The sequence below is a fragment of the Lepisosteus oculatus genome, chromosome 15, assembly GCF_040954835.1.
Source record: "Lepisosteus oculatus isolate fLepOcu1 chromosome 15, fLepOcu1.hap2, whole genome shotgun sequence".
Taxonomy (NCBI): domain Eukaryota; kingdom Metazoa; phylum Chordata; class Actinopteri; order Semionotiformes; family Lepisosteidae; genus Lepisosteus; species Lepisosteus oculatus.
The window spans coordinates 22704335-22728513 of NC_090710.1; the positions used below are offsets into that span (position 1 = coordinate 22704335).

The 24179-nt window shown below is 36.2% G+C and overlaps 2 protein-coding genes across 8 annotated transcripts in view; one reads left to right on the top strand and one right to left on the bottom strand.

The window, feature by feature from the left end:
• gabra5 (gamma-aminobutyric acid type A receptor subunit alpha5) overlaps positions 1–7956 on the bottom strand; it is a 29758-nt gene extending 21802 nt beyond the window's left edge. The window contains exons 1-6 of one of the 6 annotated variants that reach the window (XM_069178725.1): positions 7940–7956; positions 6772–6912; positions 5217–5301; positions 4558–4679; positions 1641–1708; positions 1307–1527 (exon numbers count right to left, since the gene is read on the bottom strand). In XM_069178725.1, the coding sequence (XP_069034826.1) occupies positions 1307–1527; positions 1641–1708; positions 4558–4679; positions 5217–5299 (494 nt within the window). In that variant the 5' untranslated portion in view covers positions 5300–5301; positions 6772–6912; positions 7940–7956. The other 5 variants (XM_015364326.2, XM_015364324.2, XM_015364325.2 and 2 more) reach the window with 5 other exon arrangements.
• The window catches only part of gabrb3 (gamma-aminobutyric acid type A receptor subunit beta3), a 111876-nt gene that overhangs the window by 14999 nt on the left and 72698 nt on the right, over positions 1–24179 (top strand). For both annotated transcript variants that reach the window (XM_015364320.2, XM_015364322.2), the window contains exon 2: positions 15902–15949. In XM_015364320.2, coding sequence (XP_015219806.1) covers positions 15902–15949 — 48 coding nt within the window. The remainder of the gene's footprint in view (positions 1–15901; positions 15950–24179) is intronic.

Genomic DNA, 24179 nt, shown 5'->3' on the forward strand with positions numbered 1-24179 from the left:
TCCACTTCATGAACCTGAACAAAAACAAAAAAGGAACTCATGCTGTTATACTGCCATCTTGTTAAACGTATATGTATAACACATTGATTTTCTTGAATTTGACAATACTGTATGTCTCTTCCCTAACATAAAACGCCTACAGATTTTGCTAGAGAAATGTCTCAGCTCCCTATTGAAACCTATAGACTTCTTCAGAAATTCGGAATGTTGTTATAGAAGCTATCAGGTCTGGTTTTGAATGAGTTGTACAAAAATGTTCCAGACCCCCCCAAAAAAATCAACGTACAAGAATATTCAGTGTAAGATAAAATCTGATGCAACCAAAAATCTTTTTTTGTTTGTTTTGTATTTAGAGTATCGAAATCCTTCTCTCTAATCTTTCACATATTATTCCCTGTTATTTTGTATTGTCCATTTTGGAAGTCAGCGTCATAACTAATTCTGCTACTACTGTATTATTTCTGCCTAGTCTCATCCATTTATTCATTGGATATTTGTATTTGTCAAAAATAATACAAAATATATCCCTACATAATAAATCACAAGCCAGTACAATGCATCATAAATATTTCAAGCTTAAAGGGATGTTTAAGGTAACATAGCAATTTTACATGAATCACTCCTGTCGATGTTTTTCACTATTTGTGCCTGCCCATATTGATACCTTAATTTATCAATATGCATTTCAAACACTAAATAGAAGGATATTTTTCTGTTGTCAAAGGGATGTAGAAGCAGTGGCAATAGTGATATATTGGAATAGTACAAGTAAAATGTCTAAAAAATAATGTCACAAGTAATTACACTATGTCATATTCCTCTTTCCTGCTTTGTTCTCTGATATTAAGAGAGTAACTGGAATGATATACAGTAGTATATGGCATCTTATTGTATTTGTAAAACTGAGAATTCAGTGGTCAGGAATGAAATGTTATACTGTACCCTGATAAATGGCAAATTAATGGCAGTGTAGACAGTGCAGTAGAAATTGGATGCAGACAATTTTATTGAAAAAAAAAATGAATTAGCATTTTTTCAGTCAGGAAAAGCACCTCTCTAGGAAACGTTATGCTGTTTCCTATAAAGTGAAACTACAGTAGTAGGGCCAAATCAAACAATCTTCTCCTTCCCCATACAGGTCTGAGCGAACACCTTCAGGATAGTGTTTCAGCATCATCCCTATCATAAAAAGTTTATAATCTCAAATGAGAACCAGGCTTGGGGACTTACTGTTATAGTCACTTTTGATTTAAGAAAAGACAGATGGGCAGATATTGAACAGCAGTCTAAAAGTTCACCATTTTACCTCATTGTGTACAGAAGAGTCCCATCATCCCCGAGTCGGAGTAGCTTGTTGGGAGTTGTCATATTGTGAGCAATTGACTTCTTGCCATTAAGGAAGAAGGTGTCTGGAGTCCATATTTTGCTGGCTAGAAGGTTATTCAAAGGTAGGTTTTTCATAGGACCATTAAACATAAGGCGTTCGTCTTTCCAGCTTTGGCGGAAGAAAACATCAATTGTATATTCCTATATAAAACAGGGAGGCATCTTAATGTAAAGAAACTGCAATTAACTTTACACAAATTCAATAAATATCATAGGAGCAACATAACAGTTACTTATTTTAATGAAAGACTTACCATTTCAGTATCCGATACTGGGCCAAAGCTTGTAACATAGATATTTGTCTTTATCTCCGTTAACCTTTCTGCAAAATGTTATAAAAAACAACATCATTCTGAGAATACTTTACTGTATGTCCCATGCAAAATGTATGGCTTGGGAATTGTTCTGCACAGTTACACCAGGGCACCTCCATAAGAAGACATCCAAAAACTAAATAGCCTTAGCATTAGGCTTAGCATTGTTTTGGCATACCATAAAATGTCAATTTTGTTTTTTGTAATCACTGGGCATAATACATGGGGTAATGGATGCACATTTATATGGGGTAAATGAACAGACCAGGAGAAAAGCAAAACCGGATAGAACTGTTTGCTTTATTTTGTCACATGCTCTCTGCCAGATCAAAAGTTAAAATTAACTTTATACTGTAAATGACATTAACAGTTTAGAGACCATACATGTTTTGATCACATGTACCCTTTTTAGGAACTTCTTGTTAGTGAAACAAGGGAATTCAAATGGTGAACATGCATGAAAGTGTGACTTAATACACTACAGAATTACAGTAGGTGTAACGTGATCCTTAAAATATGGTCACATTTTCTTCTCTTATATCATTTAAAAGGAAGGTCATAAGAGAAATACCATGGGTTTCTCTGGTGACAGCTTTATTAAATATAATTTTCCCTATTATTTTTCCTTCTCAGACCAGAATGTACTTATAACTTTATCATGTCTTCTGTGCTGATCACACTGTTTTATAGGCATCATAGAAAAAAAAATAAAGTAGGGTGTCTCACTTTATATGGAGCCAACTGGATAATTTAGTTATATATACTACCTAAGACATTTTAAAAGTTCATAGTTTTTAATGCTTGAAGCCAAACATACTTTTGACTACGAATAGCAACATTAAGCATATTGAAAGGTTTATTGGGTGTTTTCATCAGAGTAATTTTAGCAAATCCTGCTTTGCTGATTCTCCTGGCCATAGGACAAAGAGACTAGTGACCACATGCAGAGTGAAGAGTGACCAAGGGCATCAGCAAGGTGGAGGTGAGGTGGAGAAGGAGGAATGTAAAAGACTTGTGCGAGGGAGAAAGGGGCACAATTACAGTGTTTATATTTTTTATCTGGGGAAATGATGTAAGGAATGATTACAGATTGCTGTTGACATCCCTCCCAAACTTGTGTTATAAACTCCATTTAAACAACTCATTATTTAAATTATAACAGTATTAAATATACAGTAAATACACAAATACTGTACATAAGAGCTGTATTTATTCATTTGAAAAGCATGCGTTAAGTACTGTATAAGTCATCAACACTTGTGTTCATTTATGTGGTTGACTTTGTATTATTTTGGGAACCGCAAGCAGTTGTTTTTGTTAACAAACATTTTTAAATAGTTTTAAAAAGCATATTTATTTTCCTGATTTCTATAACTTTTTATAGAAATGATTTCCTGCTTTGGTGCTTTAGATAAGATGTTGTTCCTTTGTATTTGTATTTAAATCTATGTAATCATAGATATTAATAAACATATTTTTAGAAATCTTGGAAGAGAAAGTGGAATCAAGCAAAGTAAAATGAAACTTTGCAGTTTAAACACTGAGTACAAATAAACAAAATATTGCAAACATTTTTATGCTTCGACCTTGCACATACTGTATATAAAATGAATTCAGTGTTTGTGTGTGCTAAAACTGGAAAAGGTAACAGCTGGAGACTGCAATATACTGTAGGAATCATATTTCACTGATGCAAGTACCAAAAAAAACTCCTCTCTCTTACAGAAATAAGTTTAACCATCTACAGTACAAGTCCACTACTGTACTACTGCGCGTGTAAGGTGTCATTGACACTGCTTAGATTTAAATTAAAAGGAAGAGCCTTTTCAACCCTGCAATTTCAAGCAAATTTTGGGTTTATATTATAAGATGAGGAAAACAAAGAAAATGTATCTGTTGTACAGATATACAGTATACAAATAAAATATATAATATAATTATATACATTAATGTAATATAATAACATCTTTAGCACGTAGTTCCTTGAAGACAGTGTTACAATATAAATATGAGTAGTCCTTGCACACAGTAGATTCTCTTTGATAAAGTTAATATTGATCAGAAAACAGCTTTCCTTTACAGAAACATGCAGGAAACATAGTTCACTTGGAAACGTTAAATCTCAAGATGTATTCATTTGTAATAGGACATATGTAATTGTCCCATATGGTTTTGTAATTTATGAAATGCTGACTACAATTATTTTTTAGTAAATGTTATGTTAAGTAAATGGCCATGTACCTTCTTATGAAATATAATAACCCCTCTATGAACACTAGGGTTGTTACTAATAACATTATCACTAAAAAAATGTTTGCACGGAATTCAGTGAACTGAAAATGTTACTGCTTGTATTTCTTTTATTTCATATTTGTAATACTGTATATTTATTGAAATACAGTACACCAGTATAAAAATACTTCCGTTACATTCAATGCATTGTTGAATTTAGAATCCGAATTAAAGCTGATTACAATATGCTGTATTGACAGAAATAACTGAGTGAATAAAGTGAAAATTGCTTGTCCATTCACATTATGCTCCTCAAACACCAATCTTTAAAGATTTTAAAGCTTGGACATACTGTACTAGATGAGATGTTTCATGCCAAATTCAGATTTGCAAGTTACTGTAAGTACCGATTAAAAGCATTTACAGCACAAAAAAATACTCATACAGCTCATTACCATGCAAAGAGTGAAACCGTTTTCCTGGAATTGTCTTAGATGTAGATGTACTGTAGGTGATATAATACATAGTGTAGGACTTGAAAAAGCTTATACATTATGGTGTTTTAAACCTCATGGGTCATTATTCTATTATTCATATACAGTACTGTATATACAGCACACCATACCTCCCAGTCCAGGACGGAGCCTGTTATCATATCCATCCAGCAGTCCATCTAAGATCCTGGTGAAGATGGTGATATTGTCATTTGTTTCTTCCGTAACAGTTCCTGCTGCCATCTGGGACAAACTAGAACAGGAACAATAGGACCTATATGAAATATCTAGATTTTTACATAGTCACTTGAACATGTACATGTAATTGAATCTGTAACTGAACAGTTTTGCATTGCTTCAATGGAACTACTGTAATACAAGTTTACTGTAAACAGGAACAATTTGGAATTCAAATGAAAACTCCTGCCAATGGTATTTACATAAATTATTATGTTGGGGGGGGTTCTGTATACATTTTTGAGGTTTGGACGGGTATACATACTGTATAGTATATGACATACAGTATGTAACTCATGTGATGACATGGTTTGTGATTTTATGAAGAGTCAGTTTCAAGGTGTGTGAGGGGACCAATAATGTAGGTTTTGGTGATGATGATCATGAAGCTGATAGATTCAGTGGGATAAAAGTTGATATCAATTTCAATGGAAGAATGCAATGTTAAATTAATATTATAAAGTTGTACCCTGCCTAGTGTTCCTGATGCCCTTGTCACATTCGTGATTGCAATAAAACAGAAAAAGAAGGGTAGAAGATAGCCATGCTTTACCCAAGACGGCAGATCACGCTGATGATCAAAAAGAAAACCAGTGGGGGTTTCATTGTAACAAAGCAGAGCATCCCATTGTCCATACCTGAAACAAAGGAAATTCAAAACCAGCAGGTTCTTCCATCGGAAACTGGTGAAAGCCATAAAACTGATAGAAATGTAAAGCAGCAGATTAAACAGTTAAATTAAATGTGAAGTTAAACATTACTTCACAGTTTTTTAATTAATAATTGATTAAATACTGTTAGCTAAGGGGAAAGTATCCTGCACTTCAGGATAAAGTGTGTTGAATATTCAAAGCTCCCCATAATCAGGGCATCTTCTTACGTACATACTGTACAGTATGAATTACTGTATATCTTTACATCACTCTTGTACAATGAAACATCGTTTAGAATTATAATAATTTCAAGGAAATTTTGCCTTTTTGTTGGTCTTTATGAACCAACATTTAAAAATGTTGTAATTCCATACCATGTTCATTAGAGGTCGTCTAAGAACATGAATAGTCTGAAATAACACGAATACCCTTATACAGCATTCTCTTGTATTAATAGAATGTGAAGTCTGTATTACTGTGCATATTAAAATTATTAAACTAATTATTATTATTTATTATACTCTGACAGAAAACCATTTTTCTGCCATTTTAATGTCGCGCTTTTTTATAAATCGCATCACTGGTCCGCAGTTCCGAATTTCAAAATCACCTTATACAGTACAGCGTGAGTACTTTATTAGAACTCATCAATCTCTTATCAAGCCCGATATTAAACCTTGCGGCAAATATAAATATGAAAAAAATAAAAGTGCCCCAATAAACCGCCTGGCTGGGCAACACAACACGTCACCAAGCGAAAAACAGCTTTCTTTAATATCCTTGTTAAGGTGCCGTGTTTAATTCGATTCGTGATTTTGCCTATTGTGTCAGGAAGCCTCAATAACGTTACCCAGCTGCAACTGTTTGCAGCATTACAGCTATAAAAAACATACCTTCACGATACTGTTAACACATTTTGTGTAATAACCCAAACGTCTTCGGGAACAAAACCATAACGAACACGACGTATGCTTTAAAAAGAGTGAAATACCTTAATTTTTAGCGGAGAACCTTAACGACCGGCGCTGAATTCCATTTGAACCGAAGTGCCAACACTGCAATGTTCAAAGTAGCCGTTTTGCTTCACTGATCTTCTGTTTGAATCACTTGAAAAGCTGTGCAAACCTTACATTATTCAATATTCCTTTATCATTACAGCACAGGATGAAATTCTTCTACTCATTTCCATTTATTGTCTTTCATTCATGTTACTCTCTCAATTCCTGGAGCGGAGCATCGAAGATTAACGGACTGTGGTGCTGCAATAATCCCCATATAGGTTGTGCTATTCCCCCACCCCCTTCCTCTCTCTACCTAGTCTTCCTATCTGGTTTTCCCACTGAGGGACAGCCCGTCTTTTCTCGCAGACTTTTGTTCAGTTTAGTCTTCACTGGCGCCGCTTCACTGCTTTATCAATACAAGCAATAGTGGATTTGTAAACGAGTACCCGCTTACCAGATCCTCTGAGGTTCCAATCTCCGTTTTAAGTTTCTTCTGGGATTCCCTCTTCCGAGCCGTCGCTGTGTTATTGCTATTGTTAATATCGGGAATCAAAGTGAAGGACGTCACCTCTCTTCGCACACCATAATTACCTCTCTGGGGAGAATAAAAACACAAGGGGAGGTAAATGAGACGCTCAGTCCTTTTCAGGAAAGAAAAATCTATCCCAGAGCCCCGATAACAACAGGGGAGCAGAGTGTGCAGTTTTTTTTCTCTCTCCTGTTCTCAGACCTTTCTGCTTACTTAGCGTTCCTTTCGCTTTGCCAATACATCAGTATTCCCCAAGAATTCAACAAATCTGCAGAACTTGTGATTCTTACAAAAGTATATAGTACACAAACGGACATTTGGTCCATTATCTGTCATTCTGTCAAAAAAGGCGCAAACGATTTCCCCACCCACTCCTACAAGGTCGTTAATACCTCTATTTGTGATGTAGCCCTTTGCCAAGGGCTGGATCTGGCTAAACAAGGACCGCCAATGAAACGAGACGATTTTCTCAACAAGTAAGGTGTCGTTGCAAATACTAATAACTTCTGAATGCCTTCAACGCAACTACGAATCCGGAATATTTTTAGGTATTGATTTAAGTAAAAAAACGAAATTGAAGTGCAAGTAGCCTAGTATCCGGAATACATTTTGAAGTATTAATAAATTAATAGAACAAAAGGCCACTAAACGATAATCTCCAGTACTCAGCGAAAATATGCTTTATAAAAATAAATGAAATTTCTTTCAGACTTATACTGTACTTGTACATTTACTGTATTTTCAGGGGTATGTACAGTATTTGATGGAAGGCTTTAGGTGCTTAGCAGATGTCCGTTTTGAACGTTAGATGGATAAAAACAAATTTAATAGAGGTAGTTTCCAAGACCGCCATCAGAGGGTAGCCTAATCCTGTATTTGTAAAGATTAAAAGTATCAATAGTAAAATAATAAAGTAATGTTATTTTGCATCTTACGGAATGCTTGCCCCTTAGATCCATACAGTACGTACAGTACAGTAAGTGATGTAGAAGTGAGTTGAAAACTGTACTCTGACATGGATTAGTGACATAATATTGTTTTCACAGGTGCACTAAGATCAGATGTGATACAGTAGTTTCACATTTACACTTACACACGCGTCCAATCGTTTCTTTGTGGGGACTTCACATTGACTCCCATTTTAATTTTGCTGTTCTAAACATTCCAATGAAGCTACAACAAGGATGAAAGAAGACATTAAAATATCATTTCTAGCACTTTGAGATTTAAATAAAACCCATTTGGTTTATGTTAAAAGCGAATTGTTTTGTAGGGACGCACGAGCATCGCCTGCTCGTCATTACTGAGACTTCTCTTAAAAGTCTTTTCTCCCCCAAATGTATACAAGCAGAAATAAATAAAAATCTACCTCGGCTGTGGACAGCTCTTACTCCAAGGAGAGATCACATGATGGTTTGGTCTTGGAATGAGGTGATAGTAACTTGTAAGCTCTTATAAATCTATAATATACTGTATTACTTATACAGTACACAGCAAGAAATCAAAACTTTTACGTTTTGATCTTTACATTCATTTGAACATTTAATTCACTTTTGTAGTTACAATAGATGTAAAATAAATTCTTAATTGCCACCCGACGCTGCTTTAGTCATTAGCACGTACTGCTGTTTACTGGAAGGTAATCTGATTGGGAGCCTCAATTTTTACGTAAGCATTATTTTTGAAACTGATTACTGTACATCAAAAGTTCAAAAAGCAATACTCCAGTGAGATCACTCTCCCTTAACACGAACGTTGAACCCTTTAAGAAAAAATGATAACTGCTTGTATGTAATACTTACTGTATATCGAGAGTAAAATACATGAATGGGTTTCTTTATAATTTTGAGACGATAAGGTTGATCTGAAACCAGAACAGAAAATAAATACAATAACTGCTAACATACAGTATATTAAGAATTTAAGAAGTATTATGAAATATATTAAGAATACATATGAAGAAATTCAAGGCAATGATCTATACAAGAAGTGTTAAAAGCAGATTGTCTTCGGAATAGTCAGAAAATAGTCTGAGTCAACCGAATAACCTAGTAATGCAGATACTGTATCAACTTCTTGCTACTGTAGAGCTACCAACCATGCAACGAAATATATAGAAATCATACTGTATGTAAAACACAAACAACATTTTACTATAGTTTTTCAAAGATAGGGGGTTTTCTACTTTGCTTTTTTTATTTCCACATTTGGGAAAATACACATACTGCCTGGTCGTTTTCACGGTTTTAATGATATCTGAGTAGATGTCAAAACCTACGATCAAACTACAGCACTGCAGTCCACTAACACCCGTCCCTGAAAGTGTGCAAAGATTGCGTGGGCGGCAGACAATTTCTGCCCCACTGTAAAATGCGCATCAGCCATTGTTTTCTGGAGGCACTTCAGCACCACAAATTGAGTGGACAGCTCCCGGTACTCTTACAAGCTGTTTAGACCGCGGCGAGTGTGAAGTTGAACTGACAGGATCCGTTGTTTGCCCTCTGCGCTAAGTTGCTCCGTAAGGCTGTTAAATAATGGGTGCAACATTCCAAAGCTCCTGATGCTATCTAATTAAGATTACAGAATCTAGTTATTACACTAGTAGCCCAGCCACAGAAGTCAATATGATTTCAAAAACGTTTCTAAAATAACTGGAGGCACATGATGCGATCTTGAGCATTTTAAAATAAGGAAAAAAAAACCACAACGCAACACATGAGAATTGAAAGCTATAGAATAATTCATTGCGTTTTAATGGACCTCATTACATACCGTATATAAAATGGTCTAACATTTGTTTAAATTTTATTTAAATGTTAGAAATATGAACATTATATTTTTGTAGTTTAAACTACACTCCGGGTTAGGTCCCGAAGAGAATAGCGTGCTAAAAATACAGAATGGTATGGTACTCCCAGCTCCCAGGGCACAGCTCTCAAGAGAGGTCTCAAGACCTTGATAGAAAAGGTGTGTAGAAAAGGTCGCACAATACTGTATGCTATTGGAAACATAAGTGTTGTATTGGTATACCTCTTAACTTTTGGTTTTAGTGGGTTAAATTAGAGAGCGAAAAAGTTTAAAAAAAAACTTTAACTGACCAAGTGGGCATTGCACAGTCATGCCCAGTACGCTTTTAGAAGAAATAGAACATATGCTCCAGTTGTAAAATCTCTTGCTTTCAAAAATAACAGTCCTTTCAAAGCAAAGGTGTCTTTAATAGAAGGGTCAGTATTTCAAGAAATGTACAGTAGTTATGCTTAAGGTCAGCTGGATAAACTATACAGGAAAGATCAAGGTTGCTTAAGTTGTCACGGGTAAGCCACCCGATCTGTTTAGGACCAGACCGCGTAATGGGGAAGGGTGGTACTGTGTGCACATGCAATGATAACGAATTAGCCGAGTGGTACCTGCTGGCTGTATAAGATAAGATAACATCACTTTATTAGCAATATACAATTTCTTGCATTGGGAATTCATCTTTTTCACATACCCCAGCTTGCTCTCCATCAGACACACAGACAGGGAGAGAAGCTTGGGGTCAGAGCACAGGGTCAGCCATTGTACAGCGCCCCTGGAACAGTTGGGGTTAAGGGCCTTGCTCAAGGGCCCAACAGAGTAGGATTTCTCTGCCAGCCATGGGATTTGAACCAGTAACCTTCCACCCATAGACACAGAGCCTTAACTACAGTGCCACCACTCCATTATCATTAGAGCCGGTCCTGACTCCCGTGAAATGCGTAGTAAAGACCCTATGCGGACAATATAATCCAGAAGTGACTGGAGAAGGACAAAAGGGAAGACACCCGATTACTTGTTCCTTTGCAAAAGGGAAGACATGGCGAGGATCAGGACGGGATGACAGACAGGGGGGGCGGTGACGACAGTAATCCGGTGCTAGGGGGATGTAGCAAACTAGTCCAGAAAGGGGAATCAGGGTGCAGTCCAAGGTCCAGGTGCCGGGACATCCATCCAGACGATCACTGGAATACAGTTCTGAAGCTTACAGTATGCCCTTAAGCTGCGGACGTGGGGCAACTTGGTGCTAGGCCTCCGGGCCTCCGGGCCTCCGTCTTCCAATCCTTAGCCCAGAAGAACGGAGATGCCAGACTTAAATAACAAAAACAGCAACAAGACACAGGTGTAGGAACTAAAACTAACGGGAATACAAAAGGGTAGGAGCACCCTCTAGAGAGGGGAAGATTGTTTGTTTGTACATTGTCTTGATGCACTGTTTGCACTTTTTTGTTTTTTACACTTGTTTTTTACACTTGTTTTTTACACTTGTTTTACAATTGAGAGACTTTCTGTGAGTAAGAATTCCATTGTACCAGTACCGGTTACATATGGCAATAAAGTTCAAGTTCAAGTTCAAGAAGATCGTGACAGGCTGGAGCCTCCTGACCGATTCTATCGCGTGGGTGGTGCAGAAGGAAGACGCGTTGGTGATAACGCAGCACTTAACGGATAGCGGCGGCTGTGTCCCAGTTCTTGCACTGTGCCTCAAGCCCTTCCCCCAGTTTCGCAGTTCTGTGACGTAGAGCAGGTGTGGTCTTCAAGTGCGCGAGTCTTCGAGGGTGCATAGTTATAAGATGAGTAATGGGACACCCTCCCTTGGGGTCACTCACTGCTTACACGGCTCAGGGTCAAAATGCTTCCTGTTGGTGCTTCTTTTCCAGTGGCTAAACGCATGTTGGAAAATATATATTTTTAATGATTAATTTTTCATTCTCCACTCGCAGTTTGATGAAATTGAATGTCCTCTCGTGTATCCCTGCGAGTAGTGACACGTCGTGTTGAGCAGATTTGACTAAATACGGGCGAAGTAAACTAAGGAAAACTTGACAATACCACTGTTTATTCAAAGCTTTGTATGCTAAATATATTTGATATTGTCTGCCCCAGTACAAAAATGACAGTTCGAGGAACGGTCATTCACGTTCATTCAAACTAAACTAAATAAGGTAAACTTGGCACTACTTCAAAGCTTTGTACTATTACATACTATTGTACTATTTAATATTCCGCGTACAAAATACTCTGCAGGTAAACAAATATTCATCAGTCGAAATGAAGAGTCGAAAATAAAAGTTTGATGTCAAAATGTCGTACCAAGATTACAGTATGAATCTAAAGTACCCCAATAAACGTTTATTTTTACATAAAATATCATGAGTTTTTAAACTGTAAATCTTGTGAATCACTAATTTAGAAATGGGACACCCTGAGCCCTTGCAGACTTAAGCTGGAACGCGTACAGTATATGAAGGACACAAGACCACAAGTGTTGGACACTTGTCAGAGTCAATCCCAACTCATCCTTGTGGCTATTATAGAGCTGTGGGCCTGATGTGTAGTGCTATGGAAATATTAAAGAGAACCTCTTAGGGCCCCAGCTGTTGCACCTGTGTCCTGATGTTTTTGAATATATCCCATTTCAGTTTTACTTGGTGATGTATAGTTCAAGAGTCTTACACAGTATGGACCGAAATCCTCTCGTGATGGACACATTTCATATTTCAGTCTCTTAAGAGATATACAGTATACTGTATATATATAAGGTATTTAAGGTATGTAATGATTCAGTTTTTAAGCTCACTGTTCTTGCAGTCCTCACTTAATAGAATGTAGAAAGAAAGCATTATTCCCACTAAAGACCTAGCTGTTGAAATTAATTTACTACTCCAGTAATAATTACATTGCAGTAATCATTTGTGGCATTTTATTTTTAGAAACAATTTAGTCTTAAAAACATATTATACCAAGAGAGACCTCATCCAATATTGATATACCGTATGTTAGGTGACTGAAGTCTTGTCTATGTAGTCATTAAAGATTCCAAGACACTGTTCTTAAGAGTAGGAAAACTACAGTATCTCCTAGACCTGGCAAGATCACATCTGAGTGTGCACAACTTAATATATCTAAAAGTCACTTCAAATAATTTGGGAAAATTATTTCTCACTTCTTCACTACAACCGCTTCACAGTGGGATGAAAACTTTAACATCTTAAGGGTAATGCATGTAGAGTTGATCCTCTTGTATAATAATAATAATAATAATAATGTTTCTTTATTAGCCCTATACAATTTCTTACATTAGGAATTCATCTTTTCACATACCCCAGCTTTTCTCCATGGAGATACAGACAGGGAGAAAAGCTGGGGGTCAGAGCACAGGGTCTGCCATTGAGTGGCACCCCTGGAGCAGTTAGGGCTAAGGGCCTTGCTCAGGGGCCCAACAGAGTAGGATTCCTCTGCCAGCCACAGGATTTGAACCAGCAACCTTCCAGTCGCAGGTACAGATCCTTAGCCACAGAGCCACTGCTCCACCCTGTCGTATAAAGCATTAGAGGTTTTTGGCATTAAAAGTGATCTAAATCTAGACAACAGTAGCACAACAACAACTACAGATAGTATATTGTACCTGTTCCTTTTCTTCTTCTGATTATAATTAAAAAGGTCTCTTATTTTGGAATTTCTTAACATATCTCTTTGTTGTTTTGATACTATTTATAGTGGTCAACTGTGCATTTACAAATATATTTTTGTCAAAAGAGTTTGAGCATTTTTATTTATTCAGATTAGGCAACTGGGGTTTATTGCAGTTTCTCTGAGATGCTGTGTTTAAGCTGTCTAAAACAAGAGAAATTCTCTGAAGAGATGCACAGTATCACAGTAAAGACAGATTGAAGACAGCAAATGGCTTGGGAGAGCAGAAAACACAAGAAAGCATTTGAAGAAAGATTTATATTGAAAAAAAATTTAAATGGTAATTTCAATGTAGTTTTATTTCTTAACTACACAATAAAGACCTATGAATATTTAGTATTAGTTTATGATTTGAGTGTTGTTTTTACTCAAAGGCCTTATCTTTGACCATAGCATACATTCACAAAACACAATTAGTGCTCTAGAAGAAATACACCTTTAACATTACGATAATGTTCCCGCAGTGAAAGATACCTAAAATATATTGTTCTGTAATAATACTCTTAAAGCTTTAAAGAGCCATTGAAGGACTTCATTGTTTACCTCATGGTAAAGAAGATGAAGTTTATAAAGTTGATTACTTACAGTACATGTACATTTGCTTACCATTTTTTCCCTCTTTTTTCCTTTCCTTCCTTCCTTTCCTGTCCTTCTACTCATTTTTAATTTTGACATACTTAGTGTTTGGCTGTTACAGAAATACATTGCTGTCATAAAAAAAAATCATGAGTTATCTCATTAGTATGAGAAATTATATCATTATTACAAGACAGCAAATTACCTCATAATTAGAAGATAGTACAGTACATTCTCACTTATGCGATCATCACTCACATAGCGCAATTGTTCTACAATACCTACAGTACTTTATCATTAGCTGACTTTCAGTTTTAAGCAGTGAAATTGATTGTGTGGTACACTTGTTCTTGTTTAAGGGTGAGTGTCCTCATGGTTACAATAGTGTTCACATTTGAGGTACAAATTGTAACATTTTATTATAAATAAACTAGAGTATAAAGTAACTCTGTGCACATTCTGCATTGTTGGACAAACACTAAACCACAGTTCCAGCTGAGCTATGGGTAGCTTCTACAGTATGTGCTGCCATTGTACAATGTATCAGGTGGTGTGACATTGCTATACTGTAATTAAGAGATAAATTGCTATGTTGTAAAGATGATTTGCTTTCTCGTAATAACAGGATAATTTGCTTGTAATCATGAGGTAACATGGGATTTTTTTTCCTTGATGGCAGCAATGTGCTTCCATAGGCTGCTGCATAGTTTTTTACAATGTTGAGACAATGTTACAATGTTACAATGTTTTACAACGATTTGCAATGAAAGTCAAGTGCAACGTGGAGCTCCAGTACGGTAGCACCTAAGAACATAATAAGAGTTGCAAATAAGAGGAGGTCTGGTTATATAGTACTGTATCTAACCAAGAGTCCCATCCAGTCATTTTTAATTTGAAAGAAGTAATCGTATTGGCTTTAACAATCTGGCTGGTTAGCATGTTTCAGACCCTCACTAGACTTTAAGAAGACAAAGTGCTTCAGTTTCCCGAAGAATGTTCTCAGCATGAGAAAAACTCCCACTTAGTTCCCAAGTGTGCCCTCTCATCATGTTTCACTGGTGATTCTGAAGAAGTCTATTGGGTTGCCCTTGCCAATGCCTTTGAGGATTTTAATGTGTGTCAGGGCCCCTCTCCACTCAAGTTCAAAACGGTTCAGTTGTTTTAGACTGGAAAGTACTGTAGGACATTCCTTTAAGCCCAGGAAAGTATTTCTTTCCCGGACTAACTCTAGTTAAAGGAAAACTTGTACAAAACATTTTAAATGAGATCGTAAAGCAATATCTTATTTTGTGACATGGTGACTAAAATTGGACACAGTATTTTAAATGAAATCTTACGAATGCGTTGCACTATTTAAACAAAACATCCTTTGACCTAAACTCTGAAATTTGAACTATGCATAATAACATTCTGTTTGCCTTTTTTATTCATGCTGTCAACATCATGTAAATGCTATATTAACATAAACCTAAGCCTAACTGTAAGCCTTTTTAATTGTTATTTCCTTAAATCTAAGTGGTTTCGACGCTACTTTTGTACAGCTTGTTTTTGGTCGATGTTTTTCCAACCCCGTGATTTAGCATGATACATGTACAGTATAGACTTTGAATGTGACAATCTGCCATGTGTGTGGGTTTGAATTTTGTCTTAATCTTTTTGAATTTATTTCCCACGCTTCCACACAGTTTTCTGTCCCTCCCATCTTGATATTATCTGCAAACATGTCTTGTTTACTAATAATTCCATACTGTAAATGTCTAAATTAGGAAGAAGTGGTCCCTATACAGATCCCTATGGTGCTAATTACTGTACATCAATCTGAACTGAAATTTCAATCTGAAATTTCATCAGTCTGAACATTTACTCCATATCTGTATGTTCTGTTTTCTAATTGTTAACCAATTCTTCATTTATGTACATGGATTTCATTGAATGTCTACTCGTATGCTGTCCTTCTACTCAATTTTATTTTTGTTTATATTTTTTACAGGAATGCAGTTGATGGAAACAAGAAATTATATGCAATATATGACACCAGGTAAGGAAAGCTTTTTGTATAGTACAGTATATTTAAGGACAATTGTGAAGCAATTTTTGACATTTTATCTATTTTCCCTATTAATTACAGCATTATAAATATTTTTTGTGACAATACCTTATCTTTAGTTATTATTATTTTAATTTGTGTTTAAAAGTATGTTCTTAATCTTATTAATTTAAACTAAGGTAAATAATGTTGTTACTGTAATAGTCAAGAAAAAACTAAGTGTTTCCCAACTTCTTATGTTTCAGCTTTTTCCCAACACTGTAATTTATTAATAGTCATGAACCAAATATGAACAAATGAAAAGTTAATTTTTAGTAACTATGTTGTCTGTCTACTTATACACCTTTTAATAGAAAAAATACTTTATCATGTTTGCATTTTCCTAAAGAGCAAAACCTACGAATGGATAGTCATCTATGATAATGTTACTTTATTTCTTTTGCCTTTTAATCAACACCAAAATCCAACTGAAAGTTTTCCAAAACTAAGAAAAATACCGCATTTATAAAAAATTATATACTTTAAGTAATGTACATTTTCCATCAAGATGAGAATATTATTTCTTCTTTATTGCTATTGCAGCAGTAAAAACATGAAATTCGAGGTGCAGTCTAGCAAGAAAGTTCAAAAGGAAGGGCTCCAGCTTTGCCCCAGTTGTGCTCATTCAAGCCACCATAGATTACAATAAAAATTAATAATCTCATGTTTATGTTTATTGTCATACTCATGCACAGGTACTGTATATGGTACAGTACTGTATAACAAAATACTATTTAGCTGGCTCTCAGATGGTAAGTAGTGCAAACATCAAGACAATTGCGCAAGAAAAGAAGACAAACAACAGGCAATGTGCAAAACAACAACAGCTGTGCAAAATCATTTGTCGACAGAATGAAATAAAGAATACAAAATTATGGAGAGTAAACGTCTTGACATGTGAGGTAGAGGTAGATTTCAATGTGCCTTTGAGTTTTGAGAAATAGAGAAGACACTGTAAGGGTTCAGATCGTAGGTGAGAGTGTTAAATATTTTGATAGTGCGGGGATAAAAACTGTCTCTACGTCTGGTAGTCTGAGCCCGGATGCTCCGGTACTGTTTTCCAGATGGTAGAGGGTCAAAGAGTCTGTAGATGGGGTGTGTGGGGTCTTTTATTATGCTCAGAGCTTTCCTCAAACACTGTCTGTCATAAATGTCCTGAATGGAGGGGAGGGCAACCCCAGTGATGGACTGGGCAGTTTTCACTACCCGCTGTAGGGCTTTGCGGTCAGCAATACTGCAATTGCCATACCACACTGTGATGCAACCTGTCGGTATGCTTTCTGTAGTGGATCTGTAAATGTTAGCGAGGATCTGGGGACATATCTTAGCCTTCTTTAACTGTCTTAGGAAGTACAGGCGCTGTTGCGCTTTCTTAATCGGACAAGTGACATTGAGAGACCATGTGAGGTCCTCAGTGATATGGAGGCCAAGGAATTTGAAGTTACTGACCCTTTCCACTTGATGTCCCATTGATGTGGATAGGGGCATGACTGTTTTGCAGTTTTCTGAAATCCACTATCAGCTCCTTGGTATTGCTGACATTGAGGGTGAGATTCTTGTCCTCACACCACATTGTAAGGAGACTGACCTCCTCCCTGTAGGCCCCCTCATCATTGTCTGTGATCAGACCTACAGCTGGTGTCATCGGCAAACTGGATGATGGAGTTGGTGTTATGTTTGGCCTTACAGTCGTGGGTGTAGAGGGAGTAGAGCATTGGGCTAAGTACACAACCCTGGAGGGACCCCAGTTTTCAGAGTTAGTGTGCCGGAGGTGTGGTTTCCAAGCCTGACAGCCAGGGGTCTGCCTGTCAGGAAGTCCAGAATCCAGTTGCAGAGGGTAATGTCAAGACCCAGTGCACTGAGTTTCTTGGCTAGTGTTAAAAGCTGAGCTGAAGTCGATGATATTGATGAAAAGTTGTCTAGTAATACTAGAAATACTAGTAAGAGTATTTCTACAGTACATGTGGTTATATTTTAAGTAGAGTCTAAGCAATACAAATACTTTGAAGAAACATTCATAGTGAGGTACAAGTATTCTTTGCAAGCCTAGTTTTAGTTACTGCTGGTAAACTGGACTGATGTATTTTGTGATTGTGACATTATATAGTGAGTCATTACTCATTACTCAAACATTTAGGTTGTACCAATCCTTGTCCATCGAAAAAGAATAAATAATCAAAATCATTGCTGTTTGTTAAAGAATAAGTGGCTGAAAAATGAAATACTGTACATATCATTTTAAGAAACTGCTATTCCTAGATCTTTAATTCTCATCATTCATCATTGTTACTGAATCTATAACATGGTGAGTCTCTCTGCCAGAGGAATGTGCAGTACAATGCTGAAACTCTAATCCTAACCCTCTGGTCAGCAGCATTATGTGAAAGTTGTGTTACTTTTATTTTTCTCACACAGAGTTCAGCCACTGACCTCATTATAGAGGAGAGTGGTGTTCCCTCTGTGCAATATCAAGATCCAGAAGACCTTCTCAAATCTCCAAGCTTGCTATGAATTAAAGTCTGGAAGTCTGTGCTGGGAATCAAACACATTACTCTCGAAAGCTGATTGTAAACACATTAGCACAGCAGCATCCTGCTACAGCTCTATCCTGGAAGCTAATGGAGTAGGAGAGATTTAAGCAAGCATTATTTTAAACAAAAGTCTGATCCTTTCTCCTAATTGTCCCATGCTGTGTAATGGAGTTATTGTTATTTTAGAAAAAAAAATGAGTAGAAATAAAAGTATGTAACATGCTGTGATTTTCTGTGCCACAACCAGAGCCAACCATTCTCTGTCCTTCCTCAGCTCCCTTCCAATACGTTTTGGTAAAATCTTGGTTCCATATATTCATCACTCTTTTATATTCTTAAACATTATGGAGTAGTTTAATTACTAATTATTTATTATCATTGACACTAAATATTGCAAATTAATTGAACTGATGTTTTTTCCATATCTGGTTAATTGTACAATACAGTAAATGCCCAGATTATAAAGTATGATCATAGCAATATTGCAAATGACATTAACAAATGCATGACCTATCTTGGAAAGGGATGTTACTGTATAAACAACAAAACCGTTGTACACACAAAGTAGGTCTAGCTAAAACAGACATACTAAGTAGCCATAAGGTAAAGATACTTGGCTTTTATCTACAGTGTAAGTATAAATACTCAAACACACACCCAAACAAATGTTTATGCTCCCCCTTGAGCCATTAACAAGACTTGTTCAGTCACTTACTATCTATAGCTGGGCAGTTAAGATGTTTACCATCTCCAAAACAATATCTCCATATTTGAAAATTTAGACACTCATAAAAGATCTCAGTCACTTGGCTTCCCCTCTCACTCCATTTGCATGACAGTGGATCTGTTCTCCTTCCCTAGAAAGTAGATAAAAGGCAAAACCCTGGAAGTCCCTGTTTATGTTTTTTATTAAAGAACCACCTGACCAGTCATTCTCACACAATGAGTCAGGTGACTGAAAGCAGCAGCTCATTCCTACAGCATTCTGGGGAATGTGGGTCTGACAAATATCTCTATCTAGTCTAAACCTGCTGCCCTCTTAAAATATGTAGTTTATATTAAAATTAAAGCATGGCGTTTGGTTGCCACTATCCTAAAAGACAGTAAAATCTTCTGCTCTGAAACACATTCAAGGAAGAGAAGTTTTCAAATTTACAAATACTTTAGTTTCTGTGATTGCCAGAAAAGTCTTTACGTTTTTGAGGTACAGTATGCATAAACTCCAGACAATAGTAAACAAAAACAAACAAAAAAACAAATTGCAAACATGCAGAATCCATGTGGTATTTGATTCATACTGTACTATCAGGAAAATGGCCTTTCTTTGCCAGATTGGGATTTGAATACACAGAGATTGTCTTGTTTCTAATGATTTATAGTGCTGTGCTTTGCTTTGGCTGCTGAAACCTGATGAAAGAGACTGGTATAGGGCTGTATATTTTCTTGCGGTATTGTGGTCAGTGCTTTCTCATAATATGTTAGTTTTTTAAATACTAGTTTCACTTCTGTAAAAACAAATGTGGCCACTGGAATTAGAGTATATGGGAGGTCACTTACACATGAAATACTTTTTTACCAATTCCAAAATACATATTTTATGCTGATGTAAAGGTTTAATTTACAGCCTTGTCCTGGTTGAGTCCTGGCAGTGTCCAATCCACTGTGGAATTACTGTAGAGGTTTTAAATTAATAATCTGGCTAATCTTCTTATTTGAAATTGTCAAATGTTATGTTACTGTGTAGTCAACTTCAACTTCAACTTCCAACTGCTTTATAGCTGAGAACAATTGCAAAAAAGGCCGATTAAGATCAGAGACTGATTAAAGGTTTCCTTACTTAAGCGTACAATTCAAACAAATCATTAGTAAACACTGTCCAAGATCCAGCCTGAGGGTCTCTGCTCTATTGGAATATCCAAGATACAAAGTGCCTTGCAAACGTATTCAGTCCCTTCTTATGGTGTCCATTTTGCTTCCTAAAGTGAAATTACAAAATGATGTACAGTATAGACATTTTAAACACTTTTGTTGTATGCAAACTAAAATGCTTAGATTGAAGACGTTCATGGGTAAGATGAGGTAGAGTAAATGTCACTTAAAAATAAACAATATAAATACAAATCTAATAGAAAAAAAACAAAAATGTGTTAATTACTTAAGTATTCAGAGCTGTGAGTTCAACGTGTTATGGAAACACCTTTGGCAGCAATTAAAGCCCCATGTTATTTTGGTTAAGTCTGTATTGACTTGGCCATGTAATTTGTGTTTATTCTACTAGTCAGAATTACTCAAGCTCTCTGAAGATGCTTTGATATTGGTTATGGACAAAAGTTTACAGGTCTCAATCTGAGGAGTCAAGTCAGGACATTGATGTAGCCACTAAAAGACATCTTACTTATTCATAAGCCCTTCCAATGTACCTTTAGCCTCCAATATGCATCATTGTCCTGCTTATTTGATCACATTATGTTTCACCACATTTTTGCAGGATCACTCAGGTGCTTTGTTGCAAATTTCATACAGGATATGAAATGTTTTTCCACTCTACCTTACAGACCAGTTTTGTGGAATAACCAGAATATTGGCTCATGATCATATTCTCCCTTCATAGCCATTGAACTCTCTAGCTCTTTCAAAGTTTCCATTTGCCTCATGATGGCATACCTAACCTGTTTCCCTCTTGTCTGACTGTTCAGTTTAGAGGGACAGCCTGATCTAGGCAGTGTCTGGATGGGATGATGCATCTTCTACTTTTTGAAAGTTGAGCAGACTGTTCAGAGACTTTCCAGAAAATGTCCTTACCTGTTTCCTGTGCTTTCAATGTCCTTATCTCTGACTTGCTATGAAAGCTCCTTAGTCTTTATGATTGAGTCTTTGCTTCCCAACTTCACTACCTGATCAAGGAACATCAAAGAGGCCATTGTTTTTATTCTGAATTCATAAGAGCCCCTCTAAATACACACAGGCAGGGGCCAATAAAACGGATTATGTGGCTCATTAAGGTAATTTTGAGCATCTAAATAAATTTAGGTTTGCTCCAGCAACAAGTTTAAATTTGTAAAGAATCAAACCTTTCCCTTTTGCTTTCACGTGTATTATGTGTTTACAATACATATTTATTTTGGCTTTATGCATCGGATATGTAGAGTACTGTAGGTTGTGTATTTAGCAAGTATTGATCAATAAGTGTCATGAGTGCTTTAAAATAATAACAGTGCAACCGTCTTAATAATCTTTCAATGCACCGTCTCTGTACTGTCGATTCTGATACTATCTGACAAGACATCTATCGATGATAATGGGGGTGAAGGACTTTTTTTCTCCTTTGATCTGTTAAAACTCAAATTCATAAAGGTAATTCTATTTTAGAAGCTGTGGACCTCACACCCTTTTCATAGTGTCAGAAGATGTATATATTATGGTGGATATATACAGTATATATATAGTACAACAAGAGAAGCGGTCTGACTGACTACCGTTCCTTTGTCCTGCTACTGCCTCTCCAAGAAGGATTTCCAGAAATAAACAAACTGACAGTTTTGCTGTATTAAACTAGAATGAGAAGTATAAGAGAAATTTCTATTGAAAAAATATGCCCTTACCACTGAAAAAAACTGAAAGGGGAATTCATTATGTTTTCATCCTTCACACTATTAAACCATTGGAAAATATAATGAAGAAATGGAGTATGTTACTGTACATACAGTAGTAATCACTATTACTCATTCTCAAAGAAGAGGTCCAATCAGTTCTGAGAGCACTGAATTGCCATAACACTGAGGTGATACTACAGCATTTCTTAAATGTAAGAGGTAATCAGATTGCAAAACTGGGTAACCTGAGCCTAGGATATACTGTAGTTAGTTAATCCCCATATAATAATCACTACTGTATATCTTTAGCAGTGGACAGCCTCCAGTGGAGTGGAGGAGACATGCTTGATATGAATGCGAAGGAATTCAATATGCATTACTGTATACTGTAGCTATTTTCATACTGATCACAGGTACAGCTGTGTGTGATTGACTTGTAGTTGTTATCCTTCCCAAACATCAGTTAATAACTTCCATTTATCTTATTGATTTCAAGCCAAACTATCGAAGTTCCTTCACTGTACTCTATGTTTTTTGCATCTCATAGTACAAACATAGCTTGTAGGTTTCGAGTATATTAACATTATAGCATAAAATATATCCTAAAATATCCTAATCCTAAAACACGTTAACATTATATACAGTTTTAATTACAGTATTTGTAAAACTGTTTATTAAATACTAAATTATAAACTGAAAATGTCTATGTTATTATAAAGTTATTAATGTAAGTTAATGAATATTATTAGTTCTTCTTCAGAACGCGTTAGGTTGGAATGTGGGAAGTATAGAAATGGGGTTGAGTGCATCTTTGTACACATGCTTGTCTTTGGGTTTGTATCACAATGTACAGCAATGCTGAATCGTTTCTCCTGCAATGAGAAGAAAACAAATCATTGAAGTATCTTGTTTTGTGAAAAAAAAAACTCTGGGGGTGCACTCCAAAATGCACAGTCTCTTAAGCGTACACCTTTGTCTCCAAGTTTTAAGCCTGTGCCATTCACGGAGTTTGCTGTGGCTCGCAGGAGGACTTCAACAAGAAAGAGACATATAGATTTCATCTCTCACAATCTTATCACATCTCTTAGAGGGACAATTTGCCACAACAGAGAAATTCCCAGTACACTTTCATCTCTTTAGAAGAAATGGCCTGTGGTGTTTTCACGTTGGAAATATTGGTTCTTTGCACCTCCCCAGAATTAGATGTGTGACCTACAGTATTCCCTAGGGTTTTATTTTTTCATTTTATTTACTGTCAGTTAATTTCTATGATGAATCCCTTAAAAAGATTGCTGGATCCTAAGATTGTGTTTTATTCAAAAGTCATTATAAACACTACAGTACAAATTATGTGGCCAATTTCAATTTACTGTCTTTAAACACTCAATGTTCTTTGTTTTTTTTCCCACCAAACATGACTTGCACACACAAATGTTAAGAAGTACAGTATAATAGCCTGACCATCATGTTGCTGCTTATGTGCTGCTGATATTCTGAATTCATACAATCATTTTGAAGGGTGGATATATACAGTACAACATATTTAATTTAACCCTTCAGCTAACTATATAAATCAATTGAAAGCAAATTTTAATTTCCGGCTGGAGAGTTGAGATCGACAAAGTAGAGTAATTTAATGAAGTTATTTGGGGAAGTGTCTTGCTCAAGATTACAGAAGCAACGTCTCATCGACAATTTTGAAGCCTGTGTGCTAGAGTTCACAGTTTTGTTGTTGATCAGTACCTTAAGTGCTTTTTTTTTGTCGAACTCTTTCAGTGAGAAACTTCGATACCTATCTGAGTGATTGTTAAATTGAATAAAAGCACATCTCGTAAAATCTCTGTTTACATGCAACCTGACGCTTCCCGGTCAGCAACAGTTTCACTTTGCCTTGTCTACATGCATCTGAAATGAGTAATTACAGCACGTCTCACAGACGCTGTGAATGCAGAGCTTTTCAAGGAGTTCCTGTAAATCACGAACCATTTTATGATGACTATCTTATAACCAGTCTTTTTACCGCAGACGCGAATTTATTCACAACTGACATATAATATA